Genomic DNA, 17,217 nt, shown 5'->3' with positions numbered 1-17,217 from the left:
TTCATTCTGCTGCCTGGATCATTTTTCTACAAAACCATTCAAGTCCATGTTCCCCCCACTCCTCAAGAACCTGCAGTGGCTGCTCATCCACCTCCTCATCAAACAGAAACTCCTTATCATAAGTTTTGAAGCACTCAATCACTTTGCCCCCCACACCTCACCTCACCTCTCTCCTACCCAGCCCACACACTTCCCTCCTCCAATGCCAATCTACTCACGGTACCTCGATCTCATCTATCTCATCGCTGACCTCTCGCCCACATCCTGCCTCTGCCTGGAACACCATCCCTCTTCATATCCGACAATTACTCTCCCCCACTTCAAAGTCTTATTGAAGGCTCATCTCATCCAAGAGGCCTTCCCTAACTTAACCCTCATGTCCTTTTTTCCCACTCCCTTCTGCATTGTCTTGTTTTCCAGGTGTGTATCTGCAGGTGTGAGCTTCTGGTGTATGTAATTAAACCAACGGCCCTGCTCTGTAGACACTGGGGTACAGATTTGAATCAGGGTTGGAAAGAGAACAGGACTTCTAGCAGAGCTTTGGTACTATGGCTTAATTGTCACTGTCTCCTGGTCAGTTAAACTGGGATCCAGGATTACTCTGACCCAGGGAATCTCTAGCTCCCTGCTCTCTCCTGGTGCTAACTATGGGGAAATTTCCATCTCTGCCAGGCATTTTCCGGCACAGAGCAGGGTACGGCAATGGGAATATAGTGCACCATTTTGACTCTGGAAGGGTCAAATTGAGTGGACTGTGAACTCCAGGAAGGCGCAGTAGCCAGTCTCTGGATATGCCACTCTGATAGAAAGAGTTCCAGTCTAAATCCAGGACTGCTGGACACAAGCATACTTTGAGCACTACTGGATTATGGAACAGTCCTCCAATAGAGTTTGTCATTTTGAACATATCAAGGCCAGACGGTGGAAAATGTATTTATTATTACCAAGTGGATTTTAGGGAGAGGGTAATGTAGTGAATATTTTTTAGAGACCATTTTGAGCATTTGTGGCACCTGGCTGAATTGGTGTCTTCCACATCTTTCCTTTCTAAAATTCATTTTGACCGAATAAGAGTTCCAAAATTAGCCTCATGGCTCTTAGAACCTGCATGACTGAGTAGAAGCATCCAAATGTTTTGTTTTTGTCTGACCCTAGAATCCTACCACAATGGAGAAATAAATGCCCCATCTGTGACTAATTAGCTTTGGCTTTAATAAATTAACCTAAAGCACTCAATCACCTTCCTCCCTCCTACCTCACCTCACTATTCTCCTACTATAACCCAGCCTGCACACTTCTCTCCTCTAATACTAACCTTCTCACTGTGCCTCAGTCTTGTCTATATTGCCACCAACCCCTCGCCCTCATGTTGCCTCCAGCCAGGAACACCCTCCCTCCTCAAATCCAAGAGAAAATTACTTTCCCCCCATTCAAAGCCTTATTGAAGGCCCATCTCTTCCAAGAGGGCTTCCCTGACTAAGCTCCCCTTTCCTCTTCTCCCACTTCCTTCTGCCTCCCTCCCAACCCCACAGCACTTATGTACATATCTGTAATTTATTTATTTATATTAATGTCTGTCTCCCCCTCTCTAGACTGTAAGCTCACTGTAAGAATGTACTTGTTTATTGTTGTATTGTACTCTCCCAAGTGCTTAGTACAGTGCTCTCTAGACAGTAAGCATTCTATAAATATGATTGAATGAATGAATCAAAGAAATTATTCACCAAAAAAGTCCTGCCATATTCTTCATTCATATCTAGCAACACTCTAAGGAATATAGTGATAATAACAATGTTATTGATGGTATTTGTTAAGCTCTTACTATGTGCCAAGCACTATTCTAAGCACAGGAGTAGATGCAAGCTAATCAGGTTGGACACAGTTCCTGCCTCACATGGGCCTCAAAGTCTTAATCCTTATTTTACAGATGAGTTAATTGAGGTAATGAGGTAACCGAGGCATAGAGAAGTAAAGTGTCTTGCACTAGGCCACACAGCAGACAGGTGGCAGACCTGGGATTAAAACCCAGATCTTTCTGACTCCCAGACCCATGTTCTATCCATCAGTCCATGCTCCTTCCCACTAGGCCATGCTGCTTCCCCCAACACATAGAATTTCAGACCTGCACTAAAGGCATCAGTATGAAAGTATGTCAGAATCAGAGACAATTTACTTAGAGACTTGTTAAAACATAGAAGTGTGAAAGTCCCCCACAAACTGAAGCCCTGATATTGGTGCAGTTCCAACAGCTTCATTTTATGAGCTTTATTCAACATCAAAAGATAAGGCAGGATCACAAACATTGAAGTTCTGGAATGAAGTCAATCTTTTTACAGTGAAGCTATGTTCACTTCAACACAACTATTCTGGGTGGGACATATGAGGAGAATGAAAACCCAGCAGTTGCAAGGAAGTAGCATGGCCTGGTGAATAGAGCACGGGCCTGGGAGTCAGAAGGACCTGGATTCTAATCCCGGTTCCACCACTTGTCTGCTGTGTGACCTTGGGCAAGTCACTTAACTTCTCTGTGCCTCAGTTACCTCACCTGAAAAATGGGGATTAAGACTGTGAGCCTCATGTGGGACAAGGACTCTGTTCAACTTGATAAGCTTATGTCTATCCCAGCACTTAGAACTGTCTGGCATATAGTAAGCACTTAGCAAGTACCATAAAAAAAGTGAATTTCATCATCATTGGTGCTTTGAATACCCCCCCCCACACACACACACAAAAGAGCTTGTGTGGACCTTCCCTGAGGTAAAAAGCAGAAGAGTTTGCCCAGCCCAAAGCCATAACTCAGAATCTCCTCTGACTAAGTGTAATCATCCTGCTGAAATTTAACCAGGAAAGTGAACCAAATATTCCCATTATCACAGTGTAGAGGAAAAGGGTGAGTTTCACTGGACAGAAGCCTTGGGAAGAATAATTGGGGTAGATATTTCAGGGCAGCACCTGAGCCTCCCCAGCTTCTTTCCCCAAACCTACTTCAATCAACTTCCTTCAGATTTTCTAATATTTGTTGGAACTTCATTTCAGCATTTTCTGTACTAACCAAATTTTCAGTCCTTGTAATCTAAAGAGCCAAAAAGTACCAGAGAGGTTCAGTAAGGATGTCTTCAGGGCCTTAAAAATGAGCCCAAATGTCTGTTGTAAATGGAACTTAAGTGTGCAAGAGCCAGGTTTGGAGCTTTAGAGAACCGAATGAGGAATTGTTTCCTGGTCTGGTGTTCCAGTAGCAGCTGTAGCTATTAACATAGCTAAGGGCAGAAGGAAGTTTTGGTCACCCATAGGCCTTTCCAGTCACACCCACAAACCTGAACAAGGCTCACTGTCTAACAGTATGTTCGAAATCTGTGTTTACTTATGAGGGTGTGTATACAGCCATAGAATATGGAACCCTGATGTTATTCTGTTTGTGCTTTATGAAGCAAGCACAAGCTGGTAGGTCTCAATCACTGAACATTCAGTTAAAATGAGCCATGAGAACACTAATTCAGTGACTACCAAATGGTTGGAAATAATATTGTTAGTGTAACTAGCAGAGTCGTGTGTTAGAACAGAAATTTATAATGCCTGTGTGGCTGAATCCACTGCCAAAGTAGACACTAGATAGCGAATACTAGGGATTCTTTTATTGCCAATAATATCTTTTTGGCTGTGGATAATTCCCAAGTCTACCTGTGTTCACTCATAGCTAATAATTTTCTGCCCAGAAACTTGGTTGCCAATCAGTAGGTGTATTTACCATCTCCCCAAGGTTTTACTCAGGCTGATATGTGGATGAGGCAAGGTTTCAGGACATCTTCGACTGTTTTTCCCTATTGCATTGCTATCAAGGCAAGTTAGTCTAATTCCTAGTACTTAATACTTCACTAATTGGAAACACATGCAAATTTACAACAACATATGGGATGATTTTGTGAGGCTTCTTTAATGCCAAATGCCATAGATCTGCATAAGCCATATCTATCAATTTTTCAATGGTATTGAGCACCTACCATGTGCAGGCACTTGGGAGAGTATAATCTAATAGAGTTTGTAGACATGTTTCCTGCCCACAATGAGCTTATAGTTTAGAGCATACAATCTGTCTATTATACTGACCCAGAAAGGGTGGTGGTTAGGTGTTAGAGCTTCAGGAGATAACGACCAATCCACATTTAATAATGATGGTATATGTTAAGTGCTTACTATGTGCCAAGCACTGTTCTGAACACTGGAGTAGATACAAAGTTATCCGGATGGACACAGTCCCTCTCCCAGGTGGGGCTCACAGTCTTAATCCCCATTTTACAGATGAGGTAACTGAGGCACAGACAAGTTAAGTGATTTGCCCAAGGTCATACAGCAGATGTGGTGAAGTGGGATTAGAACCCAGATCCTTCTGACTCCCAGGCCCCTGCTCTATCCCCTAGGCCATGCTTTTGCTTCTGACCTGTGGAACAGCTGAGAGGTCAAGGAGAGAGCCAGCACAGGGAAAGCTTCAGGGAACAGTGGTAGAAGGGTGCTGGGGACCTCTGGGGAATTATGCAGAGCTCACCATCTGGCTTATCCCTAGGCCAAGGGAGGGTCTGGCAGAACAGGGAGCTCCAAAACTGGTTTCTTTCAGTCCTCCTGCTGCTTGCCTCCTGAGCTTCCCCAAGCTGGTTGTGTCTGGATGAGCAACATCCCTTTTACAATTTCCCCCTTCCCCAACACCACCCCAACAACAATTTACCTTGGCCCTTGATTTAGGGAGAGAGGGAAACAGACACAGATAGTATCTCTAAGGAATACTGCTTCAATGATTGGACAGAATGACTGCCCTTAGGGGCTGCTCCATAGTTATGGAGGAAGGATGGGGAGGGGGGTGTCACCTTGGACAATGAAAGAGCCCATTACAGCCATCTGGGGGTTGGCTTAGGAACGGGAAAAGACAGTCTTGAAAATGTGGGACTCATTAAGGCAGCCCTTGACCATATTACCACCTGGAAAATATAACCCTCAGAAAAACATTAACTAGGGTCAAACCCAAGTTGATTGAATCTTTGCTTCAGACACAAACTAAAAATTATAATGTAGGGAGCCATATGCAAGATCTGTGTCTTTTGAGAGTCTGGGCAAGCCCACCTCAAACAATGCAGCTGAGCTGAGAAATACTGGGAGGACAGTAGCAGGCAAACTATCTGCTACTAAAGTACTAGACAAGTACTAGACAAAGACAAGTACTAGAACCCAAAGTACTGTCACACCCTTCAAATATCAAGTGCAGTAACCCAGTAAAGGACAATCTTCTAGGATTGCCATGGTGTTGTTGCTTGTGTTTTATCCTTTTCTGCCCCAACCACACCCACACTAAAATTTTCAGTACCCAGTCTTTCCTAACCATATTCGTTCTGACTACCATACTGGTCTAGGCACTGACTTGACTATTAGCCTTGTCTCATTCATTCATTCATTCAATTATATTTATTAAGTGCTTACTATGTACAGAGCACTGTTCTAAGTGCTTAGGAAAGTACAGTACAACAATCCCTGCCCACAACAAGCCCATACTCTAGCGGGTAAGGGAGACAGACATTAATACAAATCCAGTCTGTCCCCTCTTCAGTCCATACTTCACTCTGCTGTCCTGTCATCTTTCTAAAATATTCTCTTTGCATCTGTCCTCCCCTCAGAAACCTTAAGTAGTTGCCCATTTCTCTCTGCATCAAACAGGAACTTCTGACCATTGGCTTGAAGACCCTCGATTAGGTCTCTCTATCCCACTTATTCACTCCCTTCTACGTCTCTCCAACTCACAATCTTTGTTCTTCTTAAACTAACCTACTCATCATGCCTTATTTTCACCTCTCCTGTTTCAAACCTCTTGCTCACACCCTTCCTACAACTTGAAACTTCCTCCTACTTCAAATCTCCCAGGTGTTCTCCCCATCTTCAAACCTCTTTTGAAATCACACCTTCTTCAGGAAGCCTTCCCAATTAATTTCTCTTCCCCCTAAGTTATAGCCCCCTCATACATGCTACAACACTTCTGCATCCAACTGTGTGCATTTGCATACTCACAAGTACTTGCACCTTTTCTGTACACATTTGCTATTTATACACTAACTCATACATAATCAACTTCTTTCTCTTATCTGTAAATTAGTTCAGTGCTCACTTGCAAGTTTCTTGAAGGCAGAGATTGTGTCTACTATCTCTAATATACTATCCCATGCACTCAGTATAGTAGTCTGCATACCGCATGTGCTCAATAAATGATATTGACTGATTGCTAATGTCAAATTTGAACTTCAAAGAAAACTCTCTGCCTCAAATCTGGAAAACGTTGGTGCTCCAAATGTCAGAACAGAAGGAGCCTTAGAGACTAGCCACACATATTGTTGTATCTGAAAGAATTTTGTGAAAAACATTTTCACATTAGGCAGAACATGCTGAGGATAACAACCACTAGATTATGGAACAGCCTTCCAATAGAGTTTGTCATTTTGAACACATCAGGACCAGACATGGAAAGTGTATTTATTATCAAGTGTGTTTTATGGAGACCCTGAAGGATAGTGACTTTTTGCAGCCTATTTTATAAAGTTTAATCCTTCCACAAAGCATCTTGAAAATGGAGTTTTTGAAAAAACAGCTGGTAATTTTTTAGGGGACCTTTTGGAACCATTTTATTGTTAGAGTGTGAATTTAGAATTGAATGAAAACTCTCAATCAAGCATCATGGATGTTTTCTATGAATCGAAGGAATGTGGGGGAGAGACAGACATTAAAATAAATTACAGGTAGGGGAGGCAATCAAGTATGCTATTGATGCCTGTCTGCTTGTTTTGTTTTGTTGTCTGTCTCCCTGCTTCTAGACTATGAGCCCATTGTTAAGTAGGGATTGTCTCTATTTGTTGCCGAATTGTACTTTCCAAGCACTTTCTGCTCACAGTAAGTGCTCAATAAATACAATTGAATGAATGAATGAATGGTCCAATCCTAGGGGAAAATGGTGAATATTTTGTAAAGACCATTTTAAGCATTAGTGGCAGCTAGCTGAATTGGTGTCTTCCACATCTTTGCTTTTTAAAATTCATTTTAACCGAATAAGATTTCCCAAATTAGCCTCGTGGCTCTTAGAATCTACATGACTGAGTAGAAGCAAGCAAATGTTTTGGTTTTGTCTGACCCTAGAATCCTACCATAAATGGAGAAATAAATGTCCCATGTGTGACTAATTATCTTTGGCTTTAATAAATTGACCTTTAAAGAATCAAGGAAAGACCTGGAAATTATTCACAAAAAAAACCCCTCCAGTTTGTTCATTTACAATAAGCAATACTCTAGGGAGTGTAGTGCACACCTTGTAACGTGGAATTTCAGTCCTGTGCTAAAGGCATCAGTATGAAACTACTAAAGTAGGTCAGAATCGGAGACACCTTAAATAGATAGAGACTCAGCATAGTCTAGTGAATAGAGCACGGGCCTGGGAGTCAGAAGGATCTGTGTTCTAATCCTGGCTCTGCCTCCTGTCTGCTGTGTGACCATGGGAAAGTCACTTCACTTCCCTGTGCCTCAGTTCCCTCATCTGTAAAATGAAGAATAAGACTGTGAGTCTCATATGGGACATGAATTCTTTCCAAGATGATTATCTTTTATCTACCCCAGCACTTAGTACAGATCCTGGGTCATAGTAAGTGCATAACTAATAGTACAAAAAATACAGACTTGTTAAAATATAGAAGCATGAAAATCCCCCAAAATGGGAAACAAACTGAAGCCCTGATATTGGTTCTTTCCTCTCGTTCCAGATTGCACTGCTGCCAAACAGCGCTGTGGACCTCGAGAAGCATATCACCGGGGATAAGGCCTTGGCATCCAATGCCTTTCTACCAGGACCTCCTGGGCAGCCAGGAGGCCAGGGACCTCCAGGTGAGTGGGATGAGAGGGCCTAAAGGAGATCAAACATACTGCCAAAAAATCCAGAGGGGAGGGATAGGGGAGTTGGAAAATACATTTGCCTGCATACACCACTGGTGTATGGTATATGAATCTGTTGGTGCTTTGGGCAAAAGTAATTGCTGGAATGCCAACACTGTCATACACATGTGAAATTTCAATAGTTTGAATGAGTTTTCTTTAGATGGAGAAGACTCACCCCTTTATTCCACTGAAGGAAATAAACTGGGGAAAGAGGTAGGATGGGGACATATAAAATCAAGTTAAAAAAAAGTGTGAGTTATTATTACCAGCTGTCCATCACCAATCAAGGCTTGCTTAAATGGCTACTGCTTTCTCTTTACTTCTTTGGTCCTAGGACTCTGGATTTCCCATAAATTTGGCAGTCCTGAAGACTAAGCTCCTTATGGGCATGGATCGCATCTACCGACTTTATTGCATTGTACTTTCCCAAGCATGTAGTACAGTGCTCTTTCCCCACACACTAAGCACTCAATAGTAAGCACACACAGTAAATACTACTGATAGATTATTTGGCCCCACTCTTCAATCTCTGCCCAAAATGGGAATTTGACATTCTATTTTCATCTCACCCCTAGATTATATTTTCTTCCAGCTGCCATTTTTCACATCTGAATCCCATTCTGAATATGCCTTTGGTGCTCTCTACAGAGGCTCTTATTTAAACCTTCACATTTATCAGTGAATGTGGTGTCTTTTCTCACTAATTGACTTTTCCATCTTTCTTTCACCGTGCTGTCAACTCTTCTGCTTTATTTTGGCGTGTTGATGGAAGCTTTCTCTAAGATACCAACATATATAATCCAGTCCTGACAAGAATCAGCTGATTATAGAGCTGAGGAGATAAAAGTGCATTTTAGAGTGTCTCCTCCACAAATTTGTTTCCAACTCTTGATTTCTGCCATCTGGTTTCTGACTTGACTTGAGCTGTCCGAGGTACTGTAAATGGCCTTTTTCTATCTATTCACTACGTCGATAGTTTGTCTCTGTCCTGTGTTTAGTTGTTTGTCCAGCATCTGTTTCTAGGCTGTGTCTGCTTTCCCCTTTATTTCTACTACTTCTTTAGTCTTTGTTCCAATTTCCCTGGTCTAGTTCTATGCTACCCTCATTTCCTTTGACTGAGACTTGATGAAGATATTTATTAAGCATTTTCTGGGTGCCAATCATGGGGTTAAGAGCTAGTGTCGATACAAAATAATCAGATCAAACACAATTCCTGTCCCCATAGGGATCACGGTCTAAGAGGGAGGAAGAACAGCTACTTTATCCCTATTTTAAAGATGAAGAAAGTGAGGTCCAGAGAGGTTGTGACTTGTGCACCATAACACAGAAGAACTCAGGTCTTTTCCCTCCCAAGCCCATTCTCTTTCCCAAAGGCCACACTGCCTGTTCAAGGAGCTAGAATGCTAAGACTTTTCTGCAAGCTACACTGATATTCTTGCCTTATGTATGAAGCCAGATTATCTAATTTTGGGCTCCAGCAAATGAAAATTCTGGTAATCACAATGAGTCAAAATTGATGCATATTCATGGCAAAACCCATCCTCTCCAACATGTTCAGCTCTTCTCTTTAATTGGATATTCAGCTGCCTAATGCAGGGGGGATTCTGAAGACTCCATCTAGCTGCTTTAACTAAATAATTTGAATTAAAATATGGGGCTGGCCTTCATCCCAGATGCAGCATAGCAATTAAGAATTGGAACCAGAAATGTGAGAATAACTGACAAGTTTATATATTGAAGAAAAAAACAAAGAACTTCAGTCTTAGGGTTCTTTGCATTGAATCCATGGTAAAGTTATCAGATTCCTAAGTGGAATAAATAAATAAATAATAATAATTTATTTTGTCCCAACCCCTGGAGACCAGGATTTCAAGAGGAGCATGGGAAAGGGAGACAGAGAGAACTAGGGAAGGATAGTGTGAGTGACAACATGGACAGAGAGGGAAAATGGAACTATGGAGAGAGGGTGACATTATTAAGTGATTTCTATGTGTTAAGTACTGGGGCAGATACAGTAAAAATCAGATCAAACATATTCTGACCCACATGGGATTTAGATGAGGAAGCTGAATCACAGGGCTGTTAAGTAACTTACCCATGTCACACAACAGGGGAATGGCTGAGCTGGGATTAGATTTATGTTGCCACCTAGTTTAAAAAGTTCTGGAATGTGCCCAAAACTCCCATCAAGGACCAGTGAGTACAGTGCTTGGCACATAGTAAGTGCTTAACAAGTACCATCATTATTATTTTGGATTTGTTTTGTTGGGTTTTTTTATGGCATTTGTTAAGCATTTACTATGTGCCCAAGCACTGTTCAAGTGCTAGGGTAGATACAAGCTAATCAAGTTGGACATGGTCCATGTCCCTCATGAGGCTCAGAGTCTTAATTCCCATTTTGCTGATGAGGTAAATGAGACACAGTGAAGTGACTGGCCCATGATCACATAGTGGACAAGTGGTGAAGCTGAGACTAGAAACCAGGTCCTTTTGACTCCTAGGTCTGAGGTCTAGTCACTAGGCCACACTATGATCATGGTTCAAGAAGCTCCCAGCCCCACCAGTTGTCTGCTCTGTGACCTTGGGCAAGTAGCTTCACTTCTCTGGGCCTCAGTTACATCATCTGTAAAATGAGGATTGAGACTGTGAACCCCATATGGGGAGGGACTGTGTCCAACCTGATTTGCGTATATCCACCGCAGCACTAAGTACAGTGTCTGGCACATAGTAAGCGCTTAACAAATGCCATTAATATTATTATCATTATTAATAAAGCTCCCTCATTTCCGTTCCTCTCTTCCTTACTGCCTTGCAACTGCCATCACCACTTCAGTTGAAGGTTTTCCCCCCTAAACACATAGGACTCTAATAGGTCTCGTTTTGGGCCTTCTGAGTGATGAGATGGAAGCCCAGAAAGCATGATTGTCATGCCAAGTTTGGCATATCTGGTCCCCTTAATTGAATTAGGAATCTTCTCAGCCTACAGAGATGGAGATGATGTATTCTAGCCTGAATCCTGCTCCAACCTCTCCAGGAAGTAAATGGCTAAAAGAAAAAAGTAAAGCAGCATTTTGAGGAATCAGCTCCAAAGCTAGTCCTGTCCCTCAAAGTGGTTGGCAAGAGGAATGTTCCAGAAAAGAAGCTCTCAGACACCCTGCTGTATTAGCTTAAGCTGTCTGGCTTAGTGGATATAACAAGGGCCTAGAAGTCGGAAGGTCTTGGGTTCTAATCCTGGCTCTACCTCATGTTTGTTGTGTGAACTTGGGCAAGTCACTTCACTACTCTGTTCCTTAGTTCCTCAGCTACCTCATCTGTAAAATGGGGATTGAGACTGTGAACCCCACATGGGACAAGGACTGTAACCAACCTGATTTGCTTGTATCCACCCCCAACACTTAGTACAGTGTCTAGCACATAGTAAGCGCTCAACAAATACCTATTATTATTATAATTATTATGTCCCCCTCTAGCCTGTGAACTCATTGTAGGCAGGGAACATGTCTACCAACTCTTTTATACTGTATACAAACAAGTACTTAATACAGTGCTCTGCACACAGTAAGTGCTCAATAAATATGATTGATTGATCTGTCAGGCTTTTTGATTCAGGGCTGTGTTTTGATTGTAGGATCTCCTGGACCAAAAGGAAGTCCTGGATTTCCTGGATCTCCTGGGCCTCCAGGGCAGCCAGGACCCCGTGGATCAATGGGACCCATCGGGCCATCCCCTGATCTCTCCCACATCAAGCAGGGACGGAGAGGCCCTGTGGTCAGTATCCCTCCCCTCGGACCACACCATTCACCACTGCTCCCTTTCAAGTTTTTCAACAGGAGTTCTTTGTCTTCTAGGGTCCTCCAGGTGCTCCGGGAAGGGATGGCTCCAAGGTGAGTTTCACACATCTTCTCTTTTACCTTGCTAGATGTGAGTTTTCTTAGTTCTTATCCAGAACCCTTCCACCTCATTGTTTATTTCTACTGGGAACTAATTAAACTTCAAACATGGTTCATGGTTCCCTAGACATTTGGGAAAATGAGCCAAAGAAGGCTCCTGCCCAGGTTGAAGAGATCCTGAAAAAATCCTTTCTGAATCAGAAGAACACAGGCTTCTTTTCCTTGATCATTTAGGAAGTCATAACAGGATGTACTTTTTCATTTAAACATCGCCTTTGGATTGATCTTTCCGAGTTTCTTGATATGTTGACTCCAGAAATAGGTTAGCAGTTTCACTCTGAGAAAGGTAATTTGACACTTAAAAAAGGGTGCTTTAGAAAGTTTTCAAGTTGGTTCACAGAGCTGCCTGGAAATACTTAGTTTCTTTGGTATGAATTGGTTTTAAATTCTATGGCCTGTGGGGAAATCTTAACAAGAGACTTTTGACCCAAGCATCTGGGTACCAACAAGTGGTCTCATGAGATATGGTTCTAGTTTTACATTTGTTTTCAATCACAAGTGTTTATCTAAAAAAATAAAAACTGAAAAAGTATCCATATGTTATAACAACCCACTCCCCTTTTTTGATTTTTTTCCTCAGGGAGAGAGAGGCGCTCCGGGACCAAAAGGGTCTCCTGTAAGTTGTATTAGCAAATTGTCCGTCTCAGTCCTTATTTCACTCTGATGCCTGGATCACTTTTTTAAAAAAAAAATAAAACCCACGGCTCGAGAACCTCCAGTAGTGGCCCATCCATATCCACATTAAACTCCTTATCATTGCCTTTGAAACACTCACTCACTGATTTCCTACCTCGACCCAGCCCTCACACTTTTTCTCCTCTAATGCCAGTCTACGCACTGTACCTCACTCTCAATTATCTGGTCTTGACATTTTGCTCACCTCCTCTCTCTGTACTGGAACTCCCTGCACTTCTTTTAGGACAGACCACCACCACCTTCCCAAAAGTGGAAAGTGACCACCAGCTCATTCAGAGACATATTCAAACCTCACCTCCTCCAAAAAGCCTTCTTGCCTGAGCCCTCAATTGCCCTTCTCCCATCTATGTCACTTATGCACTTGGATCTGTACCTTTTAAAGCAGTTGATATTCAACCCACCCTCTGCCCCACAACACTTATGTACATATCCATACTTCATTTTAATGTCTATCTTCCCCTCTAGACTGAAAACTCCTTGAGGCCATGAAATATGTTTACCTACTCTGTCGTACTGTACTCTCCCAAGAAATTAGTACAATGCTCTGCACACAGTAAGCACTCAATAAATACCACGATTGTTTAGCAACTCTGTTTAAACACTAGAATACATTGTAAAGACTTTACAGTGGCCTTCTAATAATGCCTTAAATTTTGTTGAGTGCTTTTTTCCAAAGTTCTTTCTCATCCGTTCTTGTTTTATCCGCACAAACGCTCTGTGAAGTAGGAAGAGTCAGGTATGACTATTCCACTTTTCAGGTGAGAAAATGGAGGCACAGAAGTTAAATACCTTGCCCAGGGCCCCACAGCAGGTCATTGTTAAAGTTGGAATTAACAACCTAGATTTCCTGACTCTCAGATCCATGCTCTTTTATAATCCAGTAGGGCTCAGATCTGTATGGTTAACGTTATTTAACCCCATTATTCTGAATAGAGATTAGTGACTCTGAAAAGATATACTGAATACAATGCAATATTTTGCCCTTAGATTGTGGCTATTCAGTGAATCGATTACCCCCTGCAAGAGACACAGCAGGGTCTTATCTATTAATCTCCCAGAAAACTGATAGAGTTAAAGCTGTTTCACTTGTTAAAGTCTTCAAGTCTGTAAGCTCTTTGTCTATATTGTACTCTTCCAATCACTTAGTACAGTGCTCCTCACACAGTAAGTGCTCAACAAATATGATTAAGTGAAACTCCAAATAAGACATTTAGCTCTGATGTTTCTGTTTTCAGACATTCAATGACTAGAATTCATTAAGCACCCAAATGCATGTGGTCCTGAGCTACCAAATAATGGTATTTGTTAAGTGCTTGCTGCATGTCAAGCACTGTGTTAAGCACATACCAGTTAATAAGTGGGACACAGTCCACGTCCCACGTGGGACTCACGGTCTTAACCCCCATTTTACAGATGAGGTAGCTGAGGCACAGAGAAGTTAAGAGACTTCATTCATTCAATAGTATTTATTGAGCGCTTACTATGTGCAGAGCACTGTACTAAGCGCTTGGGATGAACAAGTTGGCAACAGATAGAGACAGTCCCTGCCGTTTGACGGGCTTACAGTCTAATCGGGGGAGACGGACAGACAAGAACAATGGAGACTTGCCCAAGGTCACACAACAGACCAGTGACAGAGCCAGGATTAGAGCCCAGGTCCTCCGACTCACCCACCCATGTTCTTTCTACTAGGCCACCCATCTCCATATTAATGGGGGAAATGACAGAAAAGAATTAACCAACATTGGCTGTGCAAATATTAAATAGAACTAAGTCCATGTTCTCTGTTGGAAATAGTAAACTCCTAAAGGACAAGGATCATCCTGTTGAACTTGCTTTCAGCTGCACTGGTGATTCAATAAGTGATGATATGATTAATACTGCATTTACATTGGAGACCGATGCTCCCCATTTTCTGATTGTGTCAGCTATATGAGGAAGAAGGTGTCAAACTAGAAGTCTTTGCAAGTCACTAATGTTCTATTATCCTTTCCAAAGGCAATTCCTTCAGAGATTTCCCATTTTTTTCCAAAATAGCTCAATTCTCTTGTGGATTTCACAATTTAACTTTTTCCTGGCTACAAAAAAGTCATACTTTCAATTTAAGTGATTAAAATTGTAAATTATTAGCAATTGTTTTAATATCATGTTTACTACCATTAGCACTTATTCAATACTTTGATCCCTATGAAATCTCTTTCCAATTAATTTAATCAGCTACCTCTCCAAGCCCCCACTAAAAACAATCTTATTCCACTCTTAACTGGGGATGCCAGGTTTCAGATATGAGAATACAGGACACATGGTGTAATTTGGCTTTCCCCATCCTCTGCTCCTGGGCAGAGATAGAAATTAAGTGATTCGAATATAGTAAGACTTTCTGGGGAAATGGAACAATCAATCAGTGGTATTTATTGAACACCTACTGTGTGCAGAGTACTGTACTAAGCATTTGGGAGAATACAGTACAACAGAGTTGGTGGATAGGTTCCCTTCCCACAACAAGCTTAGAGTCTAGAGGACAAGTCTACACTAAAATCAAGTGCATCTGATTGGGGGTTTTTTGTTTTTGTTTTTCTGGTATTTGTTAAGTGCTTACTATATGTCAAAAACTTTTCTAAGCTCTGGGGTAGGTACAGATTAATTAGGTCAGACACAGTCACTATCTCTCATGGGGCCTAAAATCTAAGTAGGAGGGAGAAACGGTGTTAAATCCCCACTTTACAGTGAGGAAACTGAGGCACAGAGAAGTTAAGTGACTTGCCCAAAGTGACACAGCAAGGAAGTGGCAGAGCCGAGATTAGAACCCAGGTCCTTCTGACTCCCAGGTCCATGCTCTTTCTGCTAGGTCAAACCACTTCTCAAAGCTGGACACCCCATGCTTACCGGCCTCATTAAATTACCCATGGCTACAGTGATTTGGGAAAGCCGCTGCTAAAGCTGTTATCCTCTGAGAATTTCAATTCCCTTAGCTGATTTCAGCATATTTTCCCCATTAAGTTAATAGCTACTGAGTTACAGTGCATTTTCCTGTATTACGATTTCAGAGGAGGTTTGAGCAGTCCACTGGGGTTAAGGCTGCTTTTTTCTGGCACTGACTCTTGCTGACATCTGCAGGGTCCCCCAGGCTCTTTTGACTTCCTGCTACTGATGATGGCTGACATCAGAAATGACATCGCTGAGCTGCAGGAGAAGGTGTTCGGACACAGGACTCACTCATCAGCAGAGGAGTTCCCATTGCCCCAGGAATTTTCCAACTATCCTGAAACTATAGACTTTGGCTCCGGAGAGGATTACCAGAAAAGAGCTGCTGCAAAAGACTCAAGAGCACACAAAGACTTCTATCCATAACAAGGCCCAGGAACTTACTTTAAAAGAGGGGGTGGGGGTTACGGAAAGGTGTCTATTCTAAAATTAAACATTGTAAAATGTGCACTGGTAATAGGAAGAAAAAATAGATGTCTATTTTCTCCATTTTCTTCATTTGCTTTGTCCTCTTTCCCTTCTCCCTAAATGCTGTTTTCAGAGCCGTGCACTAAATGCAGTGGAGAGGGGATCAGCTACCTTGGGTGTTTCCCAGCCTGAGCCAACCAGATTTCTATGTATGGAAACTTCAACTGACTGTCTCAAAAGAAATACATTAAATCCTTAGAGATGAGAACTTTTATGTTAGAGCCAAGCTGAATGTCAAAAGGAATTAAGGAAAAAAACTTGGAGACATCCAGGAAAATGCCAAAATGATTCCCTCGAAAAGGATTTTCTCAAAAGTATTACATTACATTGTCAGCATAAAAATCAGGTCCCTTCACTGAAGGGGAAAAAAAAAGTCTGGGCCTTTGGAGTGTTGGGTGTGAGAAACTGGGTAATGTGAGAAAAGGGAATGCTTGCAAACCGTATTTACTTCTGAACATGATGCAGTCTAGGAGACAGCAGTAACTGTGGCCAATAATCAGCATCAAATGGTGAGACAGGAAGAGCTACTGTAAGGTCCTGAAATGCAAACTGGTCCACTGGCATCGATGCAGTGCTCACCATATCACCCTCTCATGGGGCCGGATATGTGAGGAGAATGGACAGCATCAGGATGCCCAAACAATTGCCAGATGGTAAGCTGAAGTGGTGTGTCTATAAATGAGGAAAGAAGCATTTTAAAAATGAAGAAAACCATCAGAGGTTGACACAGCTGGGAGATAGCAGGAAACACACATTTAGAAATGGAGGACTCTTAAAAGAGCTGCAAGAAAATGGGACGTGAAGAGGCATAAACAGAATGCCACCAGGCATTATGGCTAGAAATGATGCAGTGTAGGAGATCACCTCTACATGCACATGGTATAGATTATTAGGTATCCATGAAACTTATTAGTATAACTATAAATGCTGCTAAAGGCTTACCATCAGTAGCATCAACTTTGAGCCCCAAATGATGGGCATATGCACACATGCATGGTACTTATATTGAAAATTCACCTAAAATGGGTATAGTTTACAGATTTTCTAGTCATCGTCAGATGTTTGTCCATCTCCTTATATAACTGCATCTTGTTCATCATTCAGTCATTGGAGTCATTGGAGAGTAACTGTGACTCTTGAAGAAGCATGGTTCTGCTCCAGAAGGACA

General features: G+C 42.0%; 1 protein-coding gene across 1 annotated transcript in view; it reads left to right on the top strand.

Moving 5' to 3' along the window:
* The window catches only part of CCBE1 (collagen and calcium binding EGF domains 1), a 244,365-nt gene extending 228,072 nt beyond the window's left edge, over positions 1-16,293 (top strand). Inside the window, exons 7-11 of the mRNA XM_029059038.1 lie at positions 7,779-7,899; positions 11,579-11,718; positions 11,799-11,834; positions 12,481-12,516; positions 15,714-16,293. Coding sequence (XP_028914871.1) covers positions 7,779-7,899; positions 11,579-11,718; positions 11,799-11,834; positions 12,481-12,516; positions 15,714-15,947 — 567 coding nt within the window. The 3' untranslated portion in view covers positions 15,948-16,293. The remainder of the gene's footprint in view (positions 1-7,778; positions 7,900-11,578; positions 11,719-11,798; positions 11,835-12,480; positions 12,517-15,713) is intronic.
* Positions 16,294-17,217: the final 924 nt, after the last annotated feature.

Source organism: Ornithorhynchus anatinus, chromosome 3 (genome assembly GCF_004115215.2).
Source record: "Ornithorhynchus anatinus isolate Pmale09 chromosome 3, mOrnAna1.pri.v4, whole genome shotgun sequence".
Classification (NCBI taxonomy): domain Eukaryota; kingdom Metazoa; phylum Chordata; class Mammalia; order Monotremata; family Ornithorhynchidae; genus Ornithorhynchus; species Ornithorhynchus anatinus.
This window is presented reverse-complemented; position numbering and strand designations above follow the sequence as displayed.